We start from the raw sequence: 22,995 nt of genomic DNA on the forward strand, positions 1-22,995 counted from the left end.
GAGGAATTAGAAGGCATCCGCTCGATTCGTGGAGCCGCCCGCGGTGTTGAAGTCGGCGTGTTTTGCACCGAGAGAAAACGTTTCGCCTTCCAGTTCACGCGCCCGAAGAAGGCGCGAGAGCGAGAAGAGACGCGCCCGAAGAAGGCGCGAGAGCGAGAAGAGACGTGCCCGAAGAAGGCGCGAGAGCGAGAAGAGACGTGCCCGAAGAAGGCGCGAGAGCGAGAAGAGACGTGCCCGAAGAGACGATTTCTTCTCGCAAACGACCCTTTGAACTCGGTGCATCCGCGGTCGGCTCCGATCTTTCGACACTCGCGTGCGCTTCTCTCCACGTCTTCCCTTTAGCAAAGTACCCCTTCCCCTTTTCTGTTGCCTGGCCGTTTCTTCGCCTCTCTTCACAGAACGAAGAACCTTGAGAACACCCCTCTAGTCTTTGGTGCACAGACTCGTCTGAGAGCGAGGCAGCGGGTCTCTGCGACAACGCCGCGACCGCAGACAGCGAGACGCATAAGGTTTTTGGGTCAAAAACGCAAAGCAAAGCAGTTCAAATCCAAAAAGAAATGCCGTCTTCGCCACACGGAACCCCGCACAAAAACACATGTTAGTATATATGTACCGACATCTACCGCAAGGCGGATAAATATACACGGATTCAACATGAATATATGCATGCATATATATATATATATATACCCACTTATCCATATATGCATGTATATATATATATATATATATATATATATATATAAGTGCATATGTAAGAATAGAGTTGATATGGATATACAAAAGTGCGTATGTAAGAATAGAGTTGATATGGATATTCAAAAGTGCATATGTAAGAATAGAGTTGATATGGATATTCAAAAGTGCATATGTAAGAACCACATATGCATATATATATAAGTGCATATGTAAGAATACAGCTGATATGTATATGCGCTCTGCGAGGTTCATGGATGGGCACAGACTCTGTCAGAGGATCGGGGCATATTGCAGGAGAGGTTCAGTGCATAGGCACCGCGAAGAGGCAGACTGTTAAGAAGCGACAGAGGAGGAAGTTGTCTGCATTTCTTCAGGAACGCGTTTTCAGCTGCTTGCCGCCTTGCCCCGCAGCGTGGGAGAACTGGTAGCGCAGCTCTGAGCTCTCGTGGGTGAGACACTTTTTCTCTCTTCCGCAGTTGAGCGGTTCTTGCGATTCTTCAGAGTCGGGGCTAGCGAAGAGATACCCGGCGACTCTGTGCCGTCGTAAAAGGCCTCGAATTCCTTCTCGAACGCCTGGAAGCGACGCTTCGCTTCCAGAGAATCTCCAAACGCATGCAGATCGTCGCACGCCTGGCGGGAGGCGCGAGTCTGCGACTGTTTCGCGCCTCGCGCCTTGGATTCGCCCCGCTAAAGAAAAGACAAACAAGAGGAAGAGAAGAGGTGAGGCACGAGAAAAAAGAGACAATAGAAAGGAGGAGAAGAGAAAGAAGAGAGACAAGAGGCCATAGATAGAGGAGAGAAGAGAGGAGAACAGGAAAGGCAGAAGAGAGACAAGAGAAAAGAGACAGCAAGGAATCAGGGGGAGCAAAGGGAACACAATAAAGAGAGAATGGAAAATGAGAAACGAGCGTCCTTGTCTCGTTCTCGAAGCCTGTGAAAAAGCATCGCTTCGTTGCCCCGCCTGCTCAACGCTCTCTCTTCAGAGTTGCTCGTTCGGAATCTCCCTCCGGTTTCTCTCTTTCCTCTCTGTCCTTTTTCTTACTGCGCGCGAGGGTTTCTTCGCCTTCTCGCTGCCGTTGAAATTCTCTGCAGGGAGGGTGTCCCAGTCGGGCACTGAGATGCCGACGAGGTTCGTGCGGCATGTGACCTTCCGTGGAGATCCGAGGCCTGGAAGAAACCGCAAACGTTTGCTCTCTTCTCGTGCATGCGCGCGCGCGAAAAAGGGGAGCGGACGGTGTGTGGACGCCCTTTCCTTGCGGTGTGATCCGCACTCAACTTTTTTCGCGGTTTTCTACACACTCCTTCCCCCCCCCCCCCCGACCTCTCTCTCGATTCTTTCCCCCAGGCGTCTCTCTCTCTCTCTCGCCCTCCATGGCATCCGCCGCGCATCCGGCGATCTCGGCTTCTCTTTGCTTCATTATCCTTCGGATTTTCTCTCTCCCGTTTCTCTCTTCTGTGGCATCCTGTATGCCCCCAACCCAAGCACTTACTCGCGCCAAAGACCTCGACTTCGCGCCGCCGCTTTTCCTCCTCTTTCTTCTGCGCAAGCAAACGGAGTTCAATAAACCTACGCACAAGGAACACAAAAACCCATCAATGCATTCATATATATATATATATACATACATACATACATACGCACGCATGTATACGACTTTATCCATGGCTATATATATATATATATATACATATATATGTAGGCATTTATTGAGAGAAGAGAAGAAGAGGTTTCGGCAGGCAAGATCGAAGTTCATTCTCGGTGAAACAGAAGGGGTCGAAGAGAGGAAGAGCGAAAAAGGCCCACAGGGACCACGCCGGTTTAAAAGAGAGAAGAACGCGAAGCAGAAGAAAGACAAAACGGAAAGAAAGTCGCGACGAAACAAGAAACCACACGCGCCCGGCGAAGGCGAGAAGACGGAGAGAAGGCAGGGGATATTTACGGTGAAAAAAGAAAAGAGAGAAGAAAGAAACGCACCTGTTGAATCCCTTAACCTCCAAGAAGGACGGCTCTACTGCATACAAAAACAGTCGGAGCACAGAGCGACGAAAGCGGAAAAGATGATTGGCGCAGAGCGCTTTCTCGGGCAAACCTCGGAGAGGAAAGGGACCACCGAAAGGCGAACAAAAAGGGTGTTTTCTCACGTACCCACGGGCGGCTCCAAACTGTGCGGCAGGCGAGGTTGGAACGTGCATTCCTCCATTTCCTTTGCTTCCCTGAACAAAGGAAGGAAACGAAAGACGGAAAAAGAGATCCTCTTTCGCGCAATTCGAAGGCGACAAGCACTGGAGAAAGACACTTCGCCAAATGCGTAGCGCCGATCCCCAAATTCGGCCCCAACACGTCTCGGGAAAGTGAAATCGAAGTAGCACACCACGAGGGCTGCATGCAAATCTCTACCTCAACACATGCAGATACACACATACAGACAGACTTTTATGTGTACATATATGCGTATGTTTGTATTTTATGCATTTCTAGCCATAATTTCCACATCGAAATGCACTATCCTGGGGAGGCCTTTGGGTCCTCGAAACTCTTCTTTCTTGTACTCGCCTTCCTCTACAAAAAGAGAAATGTCGCACCCTCCTCAACTACAAAACGCACTTCGTACATTTAAAAACATCCCATAGATGCATATATTAAACGTCTGTGCATATATATATTCATACATATATATATTGATTTACGTAGAGAGAACGAGTTGTTTCACGACCTACACAGCGCTTCTGTTGTTTCATCTGAACTGCTTGGAAAGCGACGGGTTTTGCAATAAAGAAGAGAGGATCAAAGAGCCTTTCAGTGCATGAGGGATCTTCTACCGACAGCAACAAGGGATCTGAGACGAAGACAGCTAGGCAGCGGTCCCGCCCCAACGAAAAAACCTGATGGAAAGAATGCACTCCGGCAATCCTCCCTTTGGCTTCCGTTCTCTCTCTTACAGCTGTTGCTTGTAGCGTTGTCGGAAGGACTCCTTTCTCTTTCTTTCCTCCTCGACGCGCCTCATGTACGTCTGTAAAGTGAAGAAAAGAAGGAGCCAAAGGGACCATATGCAAACAGTGCGAATTCCCTCTCCACCTTCGAAGCGTCGGAGAGTGAAAAGAGGAAAGGACAGCACGTCGGCGTCTCGCCTTCCTGTTTTCGAGGTTTTGGAGTTGGGGCGTATGCATAAAACTGATGCAAGAATCTTCAGATATGCATCTTCTCGTGGTTACTCTTTCGAAAGAACCAAGAGGCTGCGTCTCGCTCACCTTCTCTATGCTTGTCCCTCTCTCTATTCTTTTCCCATTTCTCATCTCTCTCCTTTCCCGAACGCATGCTCCGCTTTCTTCTCTTCTCCAGCGCTTCTCACCGTCATGTCATGAAAGGTTGATCGCACAAGCGAATACGGGTTTTTCTTCCTTTCTTCTTTCGTGTCCTTCGCCAAATCGAATCCCCCTCGGCCTCCTCGGAGACTCGCCGAGCGGCGCTGCATGCAGGGAAGGACGAATCGAAACGATAGACACAGATCACTCGCCAGCAAAGCCCGAGCCGAGCAGAGCGTCTCTCGCCTTGTCTTGCCTTCTATGCCTACTGCCACGACTTCCGTTGGAAAAACACATCAAAGACTCCCTCTGCAGGGCGTAGAGTCTATGCAGGTGAAAACGTTTAGAGCTTCGCGGGTTGGTCTCGGAGAAACACATCACGCGTGTACCGAATTGCAACGTGAAAAGGCAAACGCGGCACGTTTCCCTCGCGAGACATCGCAACAGACTCCCGCGTTTCTCTGCCTCTGGCGAAGATTGTCACTGGCGAGGATCAAGAGGAATCCCTAGACACCCGTTGCATGCATTCACGTGAAGAGAGGAGAGCGACGCTCCAGAACAGAGCTTCGCTAGCGAGAACTAACGCAAGACACCACGAGAAAGACAGAAACTTCCCCAGAAACTTCTTCGCGTGTTGCCTGACACTGGAGAGACGCGGGTCCCCTCTCTGTCTTGGGAGAAGAAAAGGGAGAGACGGAATATTCGAACATTTCTTTTTTCTCTCACCCGCAGTCTGTCGAGGCGAGCAGTCTTCGAGAGAGAACGCGCAAAGGGACGCGAAGAAGCTACACCTTTGTCGTCGCAGAAAGAAGCGGAAACGGATGAGGAGGCTGTTGTCTCGGGCGTCTCCCGCGAAGAGACGTGCCCAAAATCAGTTGGAAAAGGGGAAGGAGAGGCGTCGCCTCCCGAATAAAGACCGTTCGATTCTCTTGCGTGCTTCGGTGCCTGCCGCGATCTTCTGCGGAACAAAAAGCGATATAAAGAGCAAAACGCGTGTTTGTCGCTCTCGTGTGTTCGCCCCCCTTCACTTCTGGGGCGCCTCGGTCGCCTCCGTCTTTGCAGATTCTCGAAAGAAAGAGATCTGTTTATTCCCGTGCGATTGTCCTCTTCCTGATGTCTTATGCCTTGTGTCGTTTCCCTCATCTTGCTCCTCTTTCATTTCTTCTCCCGCACCTTCTTGCTTCTTGCTATTTTCTCGCTCCCTTTGGATCTTGCATCCTGCTGCCTTCTTGCGTTCGCCTTCCTTCTTCCAAGCCGGAACGGCTTCGTGAAGTCGGCGCACAGACGCTGTCCCGCACTGGAGAGGCCGCTAGAGGGGAAAACCCCTCGATGCCCAGAACGTGGAAAACCCCTCGATGCCCAGAAAGTGGAAAACCCCTCGATGCCCAGAACGTGGAAAACCCCGAGGATCGGTTTGGGGAGCGCCAGAGCGCGCATGCAGCTGGGAAAAACCGAAAAAGGATCGGCTGCTTACGAGGCTTCGATGAGTGTCTGAAAGGACCGGTGCTGCTTTTCAGCGATCTTGCGAGAAACCTGAGAACGGCGAAACGCACGGGTCCAAGCGAAGCGTTTTCAGAGAGGCCTCGCCATCCCTACACGTTCGTGCGACATGCGCGCCCGTGCACGCGCAAGGGAAAGTCTCGTCTGTCAACAAAAAGAGGCTCTTTTTCAAACACAAGTCGAAACAAACGAGCGCAGCGTTTCTCGCCGACAGCCCGCCTGCCTCGTTGTCGTCCTCTTTCTCGCTCCTCTTATCAACGTGTCCATCAGTACACCTAGTGTCTTGTCCACTCAAATGCACATTCATATACATACATATATATATATATATTATATGTATGTATATGTAGGTGGATGTGTATATGAGATTGATTTGAATTTGAAAGTGTTCGCTGGCGATGCGCACCGGGGTCTTTCTCCAGCAGAGTGATTCTTTAGGAATCTCTTTGGAAACGGTGAAGCAAGCAGAGACAGTCCCTCAGGAAGGGAGGCGCCCGACACATGGTTTTGCTACTTTGGTCGAGTGCACGCCAATGCCAACAAATGCATTTGAAACAAGATTCAAAACACACTCCTACACAAGAGAGGTGGTCCAACGGAGCTGTGTATCTTCTGGAAAACTTCCCCCTTCTTTCGCCTCCAGGAAAAAACGTGGACGGAAGTCTCTGCCTGTACCTCGTCGATTTCGGGAGTGAAGGGGCAGAGTTTCTGTTCGGCAAGGGCCGCCTGTTTCTTTCTTCTTCTCTCAACGTCCTAAAATGAAGAAAACAAAAAGGAGAGCATGGGAAAGAATTCACCAGCCTCGAAAGAAAAGTGAGGAAGAAGGAACACCTCTTTCGCTGCATCCCAGACCTCTTCCAGCTCGGAAACGACGTGGCCATTCTCACAGAGAGAAGGAAACGCGAGAGAGAGAAGACACGCTTTCACGAACCGTCGGAGACTAACAGAAAACCAAGAAAAAGCACACATGCCTGTGGTCTTAGATTCCCAACAAATGTCCACGTTTCCGACCGTTCATATCCCTCTTATCCTGGAAACGATTGAAAGAAAAAACAACGGGCACGAACGCATGCCCATACACATGTATTCATACACATGTTTGTCCATATTTACACAAATATATACAGACACGTGTAGATACATACGTGAGGGTAGGATGTTTGTAGTTTGCGTGCAGCATGTGTGTATCGATGCACGCGGAGAGGAAACTGTACAGGTTATAAGGATCTAGGTTCACGTTTGCAAGTCAGGGCGGCGTGTGAAGGTGCGGTTCTCAGCGCACTGCTCCGCACGCCTCAAGCGATGAAACCGAAGAACCCGAGCCTTTAGGCCTTTCGATTCCCCCACGGGAGGCACACACACAGGAAGCACGATTCGCAGGGCGAACGTGTTTCTGGAAAAAATCGCCCAAACTTCCTACCTCTACTGCGAGACGGTGCAATCGCTCGTCGGGCGTCTCGAAGAGGCGCTGAAAAACACAGCGAACCGGTGAACGCAAATCACTGAACTACCAAAGAACATGCATTCACATCTCGAAAAAAATAGACACGAACGAACGTAGAGATGAGCAAGCGGTATATATCGACGCAGACGCATGCGCTAGTGTATATGCATGTGCAGGCGTGTGTGCATATGCATGTGTAGATGTGCGAATGCCTGGATTTCTTTCGGGAGAACGCAGAGACGGGAAAAGGAAATTTCTTCTCAACATGCAAAAAGACTTTGGCTGCAAAGGGAGAGAGAAAGGATGTTCTCCTCAGCCCTACATCGGGATGAATAAGAAGAAGTTTCTCTGTCGTGGGGCACAGCGTAGGCCGGAACGTCACGACTCCTTGATCCTGAAAAAAGACAAAAACACATGACGCCTTCATCTTGACGGGGGCTTTCGCCTGATTCTCTCCGTTCTCTTCTCTCTCTCGACTCTCGCTGTCTTCTCTCTCTTCCCTGGCCTCTACGCGGTGCCCAGCTGGTGTGACAAGTTCTCCCTTCCAAACGTCGTGTCGGAACGGAGAGGAAGAGAACGAGAGAAAGAAGAAAACGCAACCATTGGTCGCCTACATTCCTGATAACCGGAACAGAGGACTAGGAAGCAATCGTGGAACGAGGAGACCGTCTGATTTGCCTCAAAGCGACTCTGGAGACGGCCGGTGAACACACGCGTTTTTTTGATTTTTTATGCGGAAAACAGCCGTCATAAAAACGAGTCTCTCTCTCTGCCCCCGCACGTCTTTACGCGCCCAAACGTGTAACTAACAGTCTCTTATCTCTGCGTCTTCGCACATGTCTGAGAAACATAGAATGTTCCATTTACATAAATAAATAAATAAATATATATATATATATATAGGTTGGCCGCATTTGTCATTCTGTAGCATATCTCCATATTTTTATGTATGTCAGGATGTCTCTATGCTGTCTAGATGCTTGTCACCACATTGCTAGTACATACAGCTGCGTGTGTCTCTACATCTCTACCTCCCTCGCCCTTCATTTAGATGAATGTATATATCTACATATCTACATATGTATACATATTTCTCGAATTCCCCGGTATATGACATACACACACAGAGATATATACGTATTAGTGTTTGCCGACATACAGCTCTTGATACAAGTAGCCTGCTCTCTTCTGGAAGGCCGATACTTCTTTATATAGAGATTTACATACGCGCAAAAGTGTGCGTAGAGGAGTACATGGACAGGATGACGCATTGAGGGAGACGATTTTGCACAGAGACATCCCTGCATGCGTCCGCCTAATTCGTAGATCCACGAGAAGGGAGAGTGGTTTCCTTTCCTCCCTTGAAGACTTACCAGCTTTCGCCGGAGGAGCTCCCGTCGCTTTGTTTTGACGAAAGAGTAAAACGCCAGTCTGAAAACACACCAGAGGGAAAGGAGGAAAGGAACTGTCGCCAGAAAAGGAGGTCATCAGCTGTTCTGGAAACAGAGCCTTTTTCTCACGCGCCTTGGGAGAAAACTGAAGAGAAAAAAGTGTGAAGCTCGGAAGAGAGCGACAGCGAGGCAAATAAATATAAAGCGAGACAATGAGGAAGAGAGAGACAGACAGGATGAGAGATAGAGATCGACAGGAAACAGGAAAGTGAAATATCGAGAGTAGTAGACATAAAAAGCGTTTGATCGAGAGATAGGTAACTGGAGATATATTCCTGGAGAGATAAATGGGAAGAGAGAAAAGAGAGGCGAAGAGAAAAAACGCAGGTGGAGGGAGTCGCAGACACACAGCGAATAAGAGATAGGGTGAGAGGGAGATGGATGCTGTCACGACCGGTTCGACAGAACCGGTCGTGACAGCGTTTGGCTCGGCAAAGCGAGAGGGACACATGGTTTCGGAAAGAACGGGCGAGAGAAAATAGCACACGTTCTCACGTGCTGTGATGCTTCAGCTCTCCACTTGCCTTTCTTCGAAGGGAGGAAGAGGCAGAGACGATTGAGAACGGCGGCTCGGACCAGCTGAGAAAGCAGAAAGGAATGCGCCTGGAGAAAAAAAGAAACGCACAACTCGATGGTAGAGCAGCGCGTCTTCACGCGTAACGACATTGCTCCTCACTCTCGCACCCCAAAAGCCTTGGATGCGTTTTCGCATTCTCTTTTCTCTTCCTCCTCTCGTGCTACCTCTCCCTACTGCTCCATCTGCATCTATCTCTTTCTCCCTCTCTCCCACCCAATGTTTCTATCTGCATCTATCTCTTTCTCGCTCTTCTCTCTATCGCGAAGTCTCTCGTGCTATCTCTATCACTCCCTGGTGCCTTTTCAATTTCCTTTTGTATCTTTCCCCTTCCCCTTTTGGTTCCTAAGAATCAAGAACAAGACTCAAAAGAGAAGAGCGAAGAGAGCTCCTGCGTTTTGTAGAAATATGTGTACATTTTATTAATATACTACATATTTGTACATGCACACAGTACTCGACGCAAATATGCATATTTATCGACTGATCCACACCTGTGTACCGCCGTGTATACAAAAAATTGGACATGTGTGTGCGTTTAAGTCAGCACAAAAGGTAGTTCTTTCGTTTGCTTTTTCCGATATCCACTTCCTGCATGTGTTTACCTTCTTTTCGCGTTTCGCCACTTCCGTGTCGTGTCGCCTTTCCTTCTTCGTCTTCGCCTCTTCTTCCAGAAACAATCGCACTGCGATTTGGCCTCGACGCGACAGACGCTCGAACACAGAGGTGCGCCTTGTGACTCTGTTTCCCTTTCTCGAGGAAATCGAAAAAAACCCGAACAGAAGGTGAGTTTTCTGCGCTGCCTTTCTCTCGCTGAGGCACCAAAGTGCGCTGCGTCTTGTCTCGTTTTCTCCCGAGAATCATGTCGCTAAGACACTTCTCGAAACGTTCGCTCTCCTCTTCCTCGTCCTTCTTCCTCTCGCCGTCGCGCGATCCGTTGGCGTCAGCCTGCCGAGACGCGGACGTTTCCGCCTCAACCTGGAGCGTCTCTTCAGTCTTTTTCGCGAAAGACGAAAGGAAAACGGGGTTCTCTGCGGGACACGGGCGCGGCTTCGACTCTAGCAAAGACAGCAACGAACTGCCTTCAGACTGGCTCCCTTTTCTGCGCCTCTCCAGCGCAGGCGGATCGCAACGAGCAAACGACGAAGAAGAGGAAGAGGAAGACGAAGACGAAGAAGAGGACGAAGAAGACGAAGAAGAGGACGAAGAAGATGGGCGAGGTTTCTTTTCTCGGGAAGCGAGGATCCGACTTCTAGAGAGAATTTGAGGCGCAAATGTGCAGAGTGAGAGTTCAGCGTCTCGTTGCTGTTCTTCCATTTTCTCCAGAGAGATTTGTTTTCTCGCGATTTCTTCTTCGACCTGAGCAGCAAGAGGCGTGCACGCGTTTGCGCAGCGAACGACAGACAGACGAAACGAAGACAGTCCAACTGAAGAAAAAAGAAACGCGGAGAAGCACATATATGCACACCTCCCTTTTTTCTCCTCCGGTATTCCTTACACATGACAAATAGCGAGAGAGAGAGAGAGCACGAAAAGTGTCACGCAAGAACTTGTGGGAAGTCACAAACATCCTCAAAAAACGCTACAAGAGACTGTAAATCCATATCTGTGCACTCTCAAAAGCACAGACAGGGACGTTCAATGCATTCCTTTGTAACTCAGAAAGACACCACATATATCTATATATAGGATTGCGTAAGATGGATTGTGGAGGTCGTGCATGCGGATAACGCAAGAAATGTGTGCTTGGCGACTGTCTCTCTCGCGAATAGCGGCGATTATCTCTTTCCTTCTCTCGAATCGTCGCCCGCAGAGAGAACGTCGCGATCTTCCTCGTCCCTTCCCTCGAGCCTCCAGTCCTCTTTTCGCGTGCGCAGGGAGACAGAAAGCAGCCTACTCGCCGATGCAGAGGGACGTGTCGCGAAGACAGGGAAGGATGCGAAGTGATCTGCTCACATGCCACAGAAAGCAGAAGAAACAGGGAGTGAAAGACAAGTTGCCGAACCCTCCTCGGGGTGTCTAGACGGCAGACCGACAGAAAACGAAGAGCCAAGGCGGTCAACCCTATATTGCGGAGAGACCAAGAAACGGTTTACACAAGTTGCCTGAAGCACTTAAAGACTGTGCAGGCACAGAGAGTGTGACAAAAGATTCGGCAGCACCTTCATCGATGTGTCGGGGCGTCTCGAGCGCTGGAAACCTGAAGGGGAGACCCCACCTGGCGGATCTAGCTGCCTTGCGACAAACCTCTCCACTTCGAAATCTTTAAACAAGCGTGTAGACATAAAACGTCTATATATGTATCCGTATCCAAATATCCTTGCGTGTAAATATTTAGGTACATACTCACAGATATACATCTACACATGCAGATGGAATGTAGAGAGATAGGCGCATATAGATAGCTAGAGATGTCACCTAAATCCAGATACATCGTGACCTACATATTTGTGTGCAGATATGTACATGCTTCCCTATACAGTTGCATATAAATGTATAGAGAGATGGTAAATAGAGAGAGAAGTGGTGCGAGATGTAGAGTGATGCAAATTGAGATAGGCACGCGTATGCATACATAAGCGCATGAAGAAGGATGTACATTTGGAGACACGTATATGTGCAGCTACGCATATTTCCGATTGAACTTTGCATGCACCGGCGTGGGATACACGAGACACGTTGAAGCTTCGCAGACGCCTCGGAGAGCCTTGTGAGGATGCGACACAGCGACAGCGAAGCGGGGAGGCGCCCAAGTGTCTGTGGAGCTTACGACTGGTCTGTACGAATAGCTGCTGGTCTCAATGAGGCCGAGAAGGTCTTGCGTTCGAGAAACAGAGTCGTGTTTCTTCTTCGCTTCTGCATGCAGTCGCTCGTGCGCTGGCAGAGGCGCTTGAGTTCCCGCCCGTCGCGGGGGCGTTCTGTAAGAAAGAGATTTGACTCTCGTCCTGCACTTCTCTCTCTCGTTTTCCCTTAGGTTTCACAGGCGCCAGCCCCACTGAACCCTCCGTGCATGCATCTACTTGTTTGCTACAGATACACATGTCAATGCACGGATGCAAACAAAGAAATATATATATATATATAAATTGGTGTGTAAGTGGTTGAGTGTGTGTATGTGCATGTGTATATGTGCATGTGGGAAAACTGGAGAATGCATTTGTCGCCCTTCAAAGCTTGAGTCCGACAGCGGCAAGAACGGAGCTCTCTCGTGGTGCCCCGAGCACGGGTGCGTGCACGCATCCTGGTTTATGTGCATGCAGCCCTTACATTCGGACGCACCGCTCGGCACTGGCGGCAACCGCGCGAAATGTTTCATGACCGACTCCTGCCGCATTCGCGTCGTCCAGTCCCAAGCACGAGGGATACACATACATAGCGTCACCTATATCTATATGCAGACAGATATACAGATATATATAGAGAGAGATACGACTCTGCTGACGTGTGTACGTATGTACCTATATATTTATATGCATGCACATCTGTATGTATATTAGGTGAGGAGCAAGAGGGAGAAGGGTATGAGGCCTCACCTGGAGTTGATTCGAGGGCGAAAGGAGCACGCTTTCATCTGCGCGTTCGAGAAGAGGCCAGCACAAGGAACGGACGCCTCACGAAAAGAGATGGCAGTGAACCTTTCCAGGCAGCTGCACACGCTGAAGGGTGGCGAGAGGAAAGAAGACTCCAGCAGAAAGAACGAGACACTGGAGACTGCGAAGTGGCGGTCGTTACATGCCGAGGAAACACAAAACGTTCGAAAAACAGGCATCTGTGGAGAGATCGAGGCCACAGCCTACGCGTGAGAGCAGTGTCATCGTCCGTTGGAGAGACAGACTGGCAGACACAGAAAATCTCACCTGTTCCTCCTCGAGAATCGACTTCAGCACTTGTCTTCGAGCAAGGCCCTCGCGATGCCTGTACAACAGGCCGAAAGGAAATCCGAGATTCTGAGTCCCCATACACCTGCCAAACAGGTTCACGAGTAACTAAAGTTACAACCACACAGGCAACCACATTCACATATATATACATATATATGTAAAATATATATACAGATATATATACATATATAAATGTATTTAGAGTAGAGATATACGTGAGACTATGGATTGGATGCTGCCACGTGCTTATGTGTGCATTCAGGTCACAGAATTCCTTTTCCCCTTTTTGCCCGCCGCGCATGCAAATATTTGTCAAGTGTGTGTGGCACACAGATTGGACAGTAAATCTTGAGAAATCTTTCTAAGCGTGGGTGTGTCGTTTTCTACGCGTGGGGCCGGTTTGTCGATGTCCTTTTCTGTCCCTGCAAGTGTCTCTCTGGGCGTTCCGATGGTCTCCGGTCCTTCCACCCAACACAGAAGAGATGTGCATGCAGAGGCAAAAGCGGACCAGAACGGGCAGTGTATGTACTCCCTCCCCTGTTTCGGATTCGTTCTTTTTCGTCGTGGAAACCCTCCACGTCAGACAAGAGCGCTCTGGCGTAAACTTCTCCAGAGAGACTCCGCGGGTCACCCCGGAGGAATACCCACTTGTCGTACAACTCGTTGACTAGCTGGTCAGCCGTTCTCTCGGGTCTCCCTTTCTTCGACAGCTTCCTCTCGAGAGCATCCGCTCCCTTCCAGAGGTTTCCCTCCTGGCCACGCCGAGCCTGGTTTCCGTCTGACGGTCCAGTGCAGCAAGCGCAGCGACGCGCATGCCGAGGGGCGACTTCGGTCTCTGATCTGCCGTCTCCGCTCCTCTGGGATCTCCGCCCTTCCCGGTGTTCAGACGCCGTTCCATTCTCATCCTCTCTCGCGCCTTCGAGCGCTCTCTCCCGGAGGCGAGTCCCCGGCTGTCCCTTCGGGGGTGTCTCTGCTGTCTCTTCGGAGACAGGGGCGCGATAGGAGACACCCCTCGGAGGAGCCGGGCAGAGAGCGCTCTTCTCGGGTTTTCTCTGCGAGGTTCTTGCGCGCAGCTCCGAGTTGTTTTCTCCCGCAACAGAGGCGGAAAGCAAGCGAGAGCGTGACGAACACCCGGGAGATCTGAGACGGTCTTCTGGAGAGTCCCTTCGATGTCCACTGAGAGACCGGGGGGAACCCGACTGCGACTGAGGCGAGGAGACAGACGAGACTGGAGACGCGATAGCCTGAGAGAGGCGCGAGGCTGTGGGAACGGCAGGAACGCTGGGTCTTGAGGGAGAAGAAGGCGAAGCGAGCGAGGACGACGAACGAAGCGAAGACAGCGACGGCGAAGCAGATTCGCGGGACGGAAGCCGTCTGAGAGGAGGCAATCGACGGGAAAAGCGGGGGGAAGGAAAACTTTCTTCGCTGTCTCTTCTCGGCGAGGCAGCCGAGCTCAATTCGTCCTCGCCACGTCGGAGACAGGAAGAGAGGCGTCCACGAGATGAAGGACCGAACTCTGCATCTCGCTGTCCCTCGAGCTCTTCAGCTCTTCCTCCTGCGTCACGGGTTGACCCTTTGTTGAGGTCTCCTCTTCCTTCGTTTCTGTTTTTTTCGACGTAGCGGCAGCCTTGCTGCCAGTCCACAAGGGGCGTCTCCTGCTCGCGTCTTCCGCATGCCGTGGAAGGAAGCGAATTCGGAGAGAGAGAAGGCACTCGACGGGCGTTTGTGCGGGTTTCCTGTCGCGCGGATTCGTGTTCAGGCGGCGCCGAGTCTGACGCCAGGCGAGGCAGAGATACAGCGGGGGAAGACGGCGAGGGCGTGCGAGAGGGAACGGCCGGCGACGCGGAAGCTTCGCGCCGAAGAGCGAAAGACTCAGACGTTCTCTGGTCCGTTTTCCTCAGCGAAGCTCCGCAGACAGAAGCTGCGTTCGGGTTCAGCCGAGACAGGGGCTTCGAGGTGTCTGGGAAGCCAGCAGAGGTCGACGGTCGCGAGACTGCCCGCGACGGTCGGAGGGAAGCACCCGAATTTCTGTGCGAATGTGAAAAAACGCGAGAAGAAGGGCGAGAAGACCCAGCAGAGCGAACGGCGGACGTGTTGCTCCTCAAAGACTTTACAAACAAATCACTGGATCCAGACGCCATCTTGACCCTACAGCTCCCTACCTATACACCCCGTCACTTAGATATATGTGGGGAGATACAGACGGAGATGTATCTCCCTGTGTTTAACTTTTAGCTTGTCCTGTGCACAGGTCTCGATGAGTGCAATTGTATTTGGGCGGATACGTGGAAAGCGCCGCGCGATTCGACGCATATCCAGGGCTCTCTTCTTCTTTAGAGGAAACAGGGAGGCGGCGGAGCCAGAGAACAGACCGTAGAAGCTGTCCAAGGTGACGTGGAAACTAAAGCAAATACTTTTGCGCATGAGTGCGGATGATGCGACTCTGCACTCGGTCAGAAACCCGGCTGCTGGGCCCCAGACGGGAAGAGCCTCGGGAGCGTCGACAGCACGGGAAGGAGCGGAGAGGATGCACAGAGTGCCCGAGGGCGGAAAAGGATAGATCTGGAAAAGGCAGAGATCCCGCGAAGCAGAACCGGTGCTTCTGGGGAAGGACTGGGAAAAGACAAGCTGCAGAGGAGGTAACCCGGCACGACTGAGGCCTATCCGGCGGTTGGCAAAACCTTTGGTGGAAATTCACGTGGAGCGACAGAGGATCGGAAAGAGAAGGGCGAAAGGAGGAAACACAAAGGGAGCCTCGAATTTGAAGAAGAGACGTTCTGAGTCGAAGGGGGGGAGAGGAGGCTCTGCGCGTGGAACCGCACAGCGTTTCTTGTCTTCTCGAGAGGACACAAAAGGCGCTAGTTCGGCCGACGAGACACGCCCCGCGCGAGTTCCCCCCTCTGAGGGTTTCGGGTTTTCGAGAGAATTTCTGCCAAAGCGATTTGCCTAGAGTCCAGCACGAGAAAGCCGAAAAGACAGTCTAGTTGTGCGCAATGTGCGCGGGCTTTTTCGAGTCGGTCTCCTTTTCTTAAGCAAGACAAATCCACGCGCCAGCTGCGCGCTCTCGCCCCCCTCGAGAGAAAAAGATCGGTCGTATGCAGGCGCTCTCTGTCTGTTTCGTCGCTCTTCGACCGCGCTTCGGCGCGTAATTTGGCAAGCCATATCAGAGCGGGAAACTCGGAAAAGAAGGAACCTGGGAGGTTGAACGAAGCAACTTGGGAAAACGACGGCGGGTCTTCCGCGGAAAACAGTCAAAGTCTTTTCCCGTTCGCGGGCTTCTTCGACAACGCACACGCGAAGGACGATGGGCTGTCTAAAAATGCCCGGAAAGACGAAGAGAAAGCAGCAAGCACTAAAAATGAAAAGAAGAGAGACCAAGAAAAAAAGCGGGTTCCCTTAGGAGAAAAGAACTTCTGTTCCCCGCCCTGTTCCGCCTCCTCGCGCGCGCGCACTCGCGGTATCGACTCGGCAACCTCTCAGACGTGTATATCTGTCTTCTCTGAACACGCGTTTTCCTTGCTTGGACCGCTCCGACAAATGAAGACCGTCACGCTCCTGTGAAGTGACGCCACCTAGAGTGCTCAGCTTACAAGGGAACGCGAAGTAAGCCCAGAGACGGCATTTCCGTCAAGAGGGGGGGTGTCGAAATCGGCTTTCCCCCTGATCTACACACACAAAAAATCTGTTTTTCGGGTTTCGCCGGAGAGCACAGACCGTCGCCTGTTGTGGAGTAAAGGATCGCTAGACCGATTTGCGCTGACAAGACACAGTTCGTTCTGTCTTGCTGAAAAACGCCTGGCCACTGGAAGAAAAACCCCGCCCTGTCCGGGGTTGGCTCAGGTGAATGATCTGAGAGAGGTGCGCAGGTTCCACGAACTCAAAAGGTGACCAGATGAACCCAAATCTGCTCGCAAAAAGACGCAGTGCAGAGTTGCACGAGAAGAGATCCGTTGTAAAACGCGTTTCGGAATCTGTTCGGCAATCCGTAGAGTGGAAAAATGAAACCTTCCACCAGAAGGGTGTCCACGTCGGGTCCACAGAGGTTGGAACGAGCGCGTACTGTAACCCCTCCTCTCTGAGCGTGAAGACCGTTCCACGCGTTCGAGGGCTTGGTGGCCATTGAAACGTCCCTGCCGGTGAACTTTTGCTTTTCGCCGGTGAGTCGCGGCGGCGATCCGCCGAGAAAACACACTGAAGGGAAGTCCGTTGCCTTCCTAAGCTGTCTCGCGAATGTGCTTCCCCACTGCTCTTGCGCTTTCCACGGGGAAAGAGGTGGGAAAGAACTACAGACGTACAATTCCGGAAAGTGGTCGATACGGATGATGATACCCCGATACTTCCGCCTGCAGAAAAGTGTTCGAGTTTGTGGAACGCGTCAGCGACGATCGATGTGTAAACACTTGGCGAACGAGCGTTCTGTGCGACCCGCTGGAGTTCGTGCACTGGCCATGTCCAGAAACCCAGAACACTCGCTGACATATACTACACGGTCTTCTACCGGTTGTATTTGCGGCGTAGTATCTATATGGATTACTGCCACCAGTCGTATTAACTGCGGGGGGAGAGGACTCCTCAGAGGCTAGTAGAATAAACGGCCCATCGTAGGAGGAGTTATCCTCGCTGAGCCGGCGCTTCGCTCTGGCCGCGAAGTTACAAGGTGCGACGTGAGCCGGGCAGAGAGAGGCAGCCTCCTGCGGACAGGCAACGCTGCGAGTCCACAAAGGTATAGGAAGTTCGGTATCTCAACGCACGCGTTTCCACAAACACTCACTCCTACGCCATGCGGCACAAATCCTAGAGAACATGGTGTGGCTTCAAACAAGCAGTCGACAAATTCGGAAGCAGCCGTGAGGGCACGTCCACCGCTCTTTTTCGAGGATGGCCGTGCGCCTCAAACGCAAAGAGCGGCGCGGCCTTCCTGCTCTCCTCTCTGCGGCTCTCCGGTAGCCCCTGTGTGTCTGTGTCCACACCACCTGCGCCGTCCCTCCGCACGCGTGTATCCAAACGTTTCCAGCATCCGCTTCAAATTTACTTTCCGGCCGCTTCTTGGGCCATCTTCACAGCCTTCGACCGCACTTCCTCGAGGCCACCGCACATGTAAAAGGCCATTTCAGGCAAGTCGTCGCATTCGCCACGGAGGATCGTCTGTGCACTCTTGATGGTTTCGGGCAGTTCGACGAATCTTCCGGGTTTGCCGGTGAAGACTTCCGCCACAGTGAAGGGTTGCGAGAGGAACCTTTGGATCTTTCGCGCTCGCGAGACGACCAGCTTGTCCTCTTCGCTGAGCTCGTCCATACCCAGAATGGCGATGATGTCTTGCAGAGACTTGTAGTCCTGCAGCAGCTTCTGCGTCGCGCGGGCCGTGTCGTAGTGCTCCTGGCCCACAATCTCCGGAGCCAGCATGCGGCTGGTGGAGTCCAGAGGGTCAACGGCCGGGTAAATACCCAGCTCCGCAATCTGTCGAGACAGCACAGTCGTGGCGTCCAAATGGGCGAAGGTAGTCGCGGGCGCAGGATCCGTCAAGTCATCTGCCGGCACGTACACGGCCTGTACGGAAGTAATCGAACCCTTCTTCGTCGTGGTGATGCGCTCCTGCAGCTGGCCGAGATCTGTCGCCAGCGTCGGCTGATAGCCGACGGCACTGGGAATGCGGCCGAGCAGCGCCGACACTTCCGAGCCCGCTTGAGTGAAGCGGTAGATGTTGTCGATGAAGAGCAACACATCTTGGCCTTGTTCGTCGCGGAAATACTCGGCGACCGAGAGCGCCGTCAGCGCAACACGCGCGCGCGCCCCAGGCGGTTCGTTCATCTGTCCGTACACCAGCGCCGCCTTGGATCCAGTGAAGTCGAACTTGCCGTCTTCCAGCTTCTTCCTCTTAATCACCCCGGTCGTCATCATTTCGTGGTACAGATCGTTCCCCTCGCGGGTCCTCTCGCCGACGCCAGCAAACACCGAAAAGCCGCCGTGCTTGTTCGCGACGTTGTTAATCAACTCCATAATCAGCACTGTCTTTCCGACTCCTGCGCCCCCAAAGAGACCGATCTTGCCGCCCTTTGCGTACGGGGCCAGGAGATCCACGACTTTGATGCCCGTCTGCAGAAGGCCTGGAGAGCAAAAGAAACCACGAAAAACGGCGCCCCGGTTCACGATGCCGCAGGAAAAACGCCGCCTTGGGCGATAATTGAGAACTCGCCGTCAGAAATCCTCCCGGGTTTGTTTTTGCAGCCCTCGGAAGCGAAGCCAAACACCAAGTCTCCCACCGCACACACACACACAGCGCTCCGTTTCGTGCCTGCCTGAAAACTGCCCACCGACAGCAACCGTGCGTGCGGCGCTTGACAAGAGAGTACCAAAGCGTTTTACGGCAAAGCGCGTCGCTAGCACACACGCACAGTACCTGGCTCGGTCGATTGGTCAGCAAAGAGCGGAGCGGCACGGTGAATGGAGTAAGTCTTCTTCGCGGGCACCGGTCCGCACTCGTCCACAGGCTCTCCAATAACGTTCATGATGCGCCCGAGGGTTTCAACGCCAACGGGCACCTGAAGGGAAAGAGAGAGACCGGAGATCCAAGACAAACTGAAACAGCTCCAGAGACGATGGACCCGAGAAACGTTCTGCGATTGGGGCGCAGTGAAGAGCCTCGATATACATGGCAGCTCTACACGTGCAAACGTCAGACGAGTCCCCAGCGTGTACGCGTACTCTGCTCTCTGGCCAAGCATGGACCTCCCTCGGGAGGGTTGCATCGATTCAGGACGAATTCACATGAGTTTACCCTCTTTCTGACCATCTCGGAAAGACCCAGAAGCTGAGTCCCCCCTCAAAATTGTTCCGAATGGCGCAAGGCAGGCGCATGCACTGCCTCTGGGGACTCTCCCTTGGAAAATTGAAAACTCCCTCTCGCGGGGTCTCTCACCTGAATGGGGGCGCCAGTATCAACGACTTTCTGCCCGCGCACAAGGCCCTCAGTGGCATCCATGGCAATCGTCCTGACGGTGTTTTCGCCTGGAGAGAGCAAGCGGACAGTCGCGGAAATCCACAAGCATTCCTCAGGAGAGGACAGCACTGCACATCCTGTCCTGGAAATACCCGAAACCGCTACGGCCCCGGGATTCCAAGATCTGTCGACCGCAACCTGCGCTGGGCATGATGGCGCAGAATCAGTCGGCCAGATGCCTTAATAGCGCGCACACTTTTGCAAGAGTTGTCGGCTAGCCTTGGTGCCGAGCGTGACGAAACCAGTTTCTTTGCGAAGAAGCCCCGCACACGGAGATTTGCTCTCCACTCTTTTTGGAAACGCTTTTGAACGCAAAAAAGGGAACCAGTGCACATCATGTCTAGGCACGACGTCTACATCGTCACGGCCCCAAGTTCTCTTCTGTACCCAAACGCGCATTCCGCCACCTGCGGGTGTGAACCACTTGAAAATCTTCCCTGGTCCGCGTGCACGAAAACACGACGCTTGAAACGGAGCACAAAAAAGACCCTCCAGCACAAATTCAGGTGAACTCCACGCGTTGACGCAGAAGGGTGACTGTGAGCCGGGGCATTTTCGCGCGTATGTTCACGTTGATGGATTTCGGACGCACTCGCTGCTCGACACACAAAGTGTACGTACGCCCGACGTTCAGCCCCGAGCAGCCGTCGCACACAACCGGCACTTGCGCAGCTGCAGCGTGAACGGTTCGGTCCCCCAGTCCCCGAGTCTGTGACGCGAACGGCGCAGGTTTCCGGTGCGAATGTGTGTGTGTTGTGGCGAGACATCCGAATCGCCCTTACTGAAACACAGCTTGCGTTTTTTTTCCGGCGCGTACCTAAGTGCTGAGCCACCTCGAGGACGAGTCTGTTTGAGTGCCCCTGGACTTCCAAGCTGTTCAGAATCGGAGGCAACTGCTCGTCAAAGTGGACGTCGACGACGGCTCCAATGACTTGGGTGATGCGCCCAAGGTTTGTGCCCGCCGGCGGGGTCGTGCCCGCGCTGGCCGGCTTCTTTGCGCTCGGGGCAGCAGAGGAGAGGAAACGGAGGCAAGAGGATCGAGGGCTCAGCAGCGAGGCAGACGAGGCCATCGCCGCAGGGGAAACGCTGCGGGCACCGTGACCGAGAGCGCGGGGACCGAAGTGGTTCGAGCGCGCCTGGACGCCCGGCAGGCGGGCCAAGGTGCGCCACCACGTTTGGAGCGCAGGAGACGCCATTTTGCGGGAAGCGTTCCAGGCAGACACACGAAAGTTTCTCTCTGGTGACAAAGCACAGGGGGAGGACGGGTGAGACAGCACTGTGCGAGAGAGGTGTACGGAAGCCCCTCACTGAACCGCGCGCGCTCGAGGCGCCTCCGTCCTTCCGCGAAACCGAGGTGGGAGCGAGAAGAGACGTCAAGAAGAAACGAAAAAGTGAACAAAAAAACCAAGGGACAACGCGGGGGAAACAGGCGCCAGCATGAACGTGTGAGGGGATTCCACACGTGGCACTGGAAAGTCGCTCGCGTGCACACCCCCTGCGCACAACAGAACGGGGACGAGCGAAACGACGGGGGGAAACGCGGGAAACCAGCAGGAAGAAATAGAAAGAGGCTTTCCAGCTGCCGGAGAAGCACTCGAAAAAAAAGGCGAGACTGTTCGTTCTTCTCGTTCGCTGTTGGCCCTTCTCTTGGAAAGAACAGCCCTCTTCAAGGTGTCTCCCCCGAGCGATTGAATCGACCGCCGCCGGTGCTCCTGGGCCATTCTTCCCTGCCTCAGCTACCGCCTTATGATCGGGGGAAGGGATCTGAAGGCGCTGTGCCCCAAACACAAAGAGGGTAGGGCCTTGCTGTCTTTGTTCAGACAAACTCCCCCGTACAGAAAAGTGTATTCCATAGAGACAGCTGAAATCTGCGAAACGCAGAGGCGCAAAACGCCTGCACGGGTTTTTCCTGACCGACCGCGTGGCGGCACCCGTCCTCGTCCGGCCTTATTTCTACGCATGAGGGCGTTCCGAGAAAGGACGCGTCCGTGCCGCAGTTTTGCCTCGTTCAGCAAGAATCTACGGGGCAGTCTGCCTGCCTGCAAACGAAAAGCCTCCGAAGGGATGGGTAAGCTTCAACCGCGAGGGCCGAGAACCTTTCGAGTGACTTGGCCCCAGTCGGTTGGCATCTGGATTTATGCGTACGTACCAGAAAAAGTTCGGGACCGTGTGAACGGCGCCTCGGTGGTAGATCACCCGCTCGCCAGCTGAAAGATCCAACAAAGCACGCTGTGCTCTGGTAGCTTGTGTCTCGACACAAAAAGAACGGCGGGGTAAAACAGATGTGACTATCGGAGTGAGGTCGACTGCTTGTAGCACGGGGCGGAAAAACAGCATCGAGAGTGCTTGAAAATAACCCGGCTTTTTCTGGAAATACCCCGATCTCAGGGCTGGTGGGCGTAGATCTTCTTAGTTGTTTCTGACGAGTTGCTGGTACTCGTCGAACAAAAAAACTCCATTGAGATGGAAAGTTTCGGTGGATCGCTGGGAGCACAAGCACAAAGAAAGAGTTTTGCTACGGGAGCGACGCCTGCACACTGCACCAGCGTAGGATTCGTAGATAGGGGAATGGGTTCGCACGTACGCAGGTAGACCGCTGTATCTCCTGGCCATTTCTTCGCTGAAATGAGGGGTGGCGAAGTTCCAGGTTCCAGGAGACGCTGCCCAGCAATGCTGCCATCAGGCAAAAAACAGCAACACTCTTCTACACATTTCAGGACAAGGGTTCGCGCGCAGCTGCTGACGTGCGCCTTTATCCTCAAAGAGAAGAAGCTGGCCGTGTCAGACGCTCCAGTTTTCAATCAGCTACGGAGTGTTAGAGGAACAGCTGTTTTATCGTTGTGACAGGGCGAGAGAGTCTTCCCTCGAAGCGGAAGCAGGCGTTCTCGTTCGGGCATGAGACGCGACGGCTACCACGGTTTCGATTCGGACACCGCGAAATCGAACCAGTGCAAGAAAGGCTGCCGTCGCGAGTCTCTTCGTGCACAGTATGCGCTGCACATTAGGAGCCCAAAAGCTTGTCGTTCAAGTGGACAACGGTCCACCTTCGGTGCAAAGAGTGAGTGGAGCATTCACTGATAAATCCCAGCCTGTCTCAGAGTCTCTTAGGGGTTCCCAGCCTTCGCAGTTTCTAGTTTCACATGGTG

General features: G+C 52.8%; 2 protein-coding genes across 2 annotated transcripts; both read right to left on the bottom strand.

The window, feature by feature from the left end:
* Positions 1-1,083: 1,083 nt before the first annotated feature.
* Positions 1,084-10,288, bottom strand: NCLIV_025660 (hypothetical protein; the record flags this gene model as incomplete). The annotated part of the gene is made up of 15 exons (XM_003882761.1): positions 1,084-1,386; positions 1,742-1,866; positions 2,190-2,266; positions 2,675-2,711; positions 2,846-2,913; positions 3,640-3,710; positions 4,050-4,166; positions 4,729-4,960; positions 5,477-5,535; positions 6,178-6,255; positions 6,923-6,970; positions 7,269-7,340; positions 8,320-8,377; positions 8,467-8,482; positions 9,577-10,288. 15 exons carry the CDS (start codon positions 10,286-10,288, stop codon positions 1,084-1,086), a joined length of 2,073 nt encoding a protein of 690 aa, XP_003882810.1.
* Positions 10,289-17,880: 7,592 nt separating this feature from the next.
* On the bottom strand, positions 17,881-21,045 carry NCLIV_025670 (ATP synthase subunit beta, related; the record flags this gene model as incomplete). Its single annotated transcript, XM_003882762.1, has 4 exons — positions 17,881-18,956; positions 19,250-19,391; positions 19,769-19,857; positions 20,667-21,045. 4 exons carry the CDS (start codon positions 21,043-21,045, stop codon positions 17,881-17,883), a joined length of 1,686 nt encoding a protein of 561 aa, XP_003882811.1.
* Positions 21,046-22,995: the final 1,950 nt, after the last annotated feature.

This window comes from Neospora caninum, chromosome VIIb (genome assembly GCF_000208865.1).
Source record: "Neospora caninum Liverpool complete genome, chromosome VIIb".
NCBI lineage: Eukaryota > Apicomplexa > Conoidasida > Eucoccidiorida > Sarcocystidae > Neospora > Neospora caninum.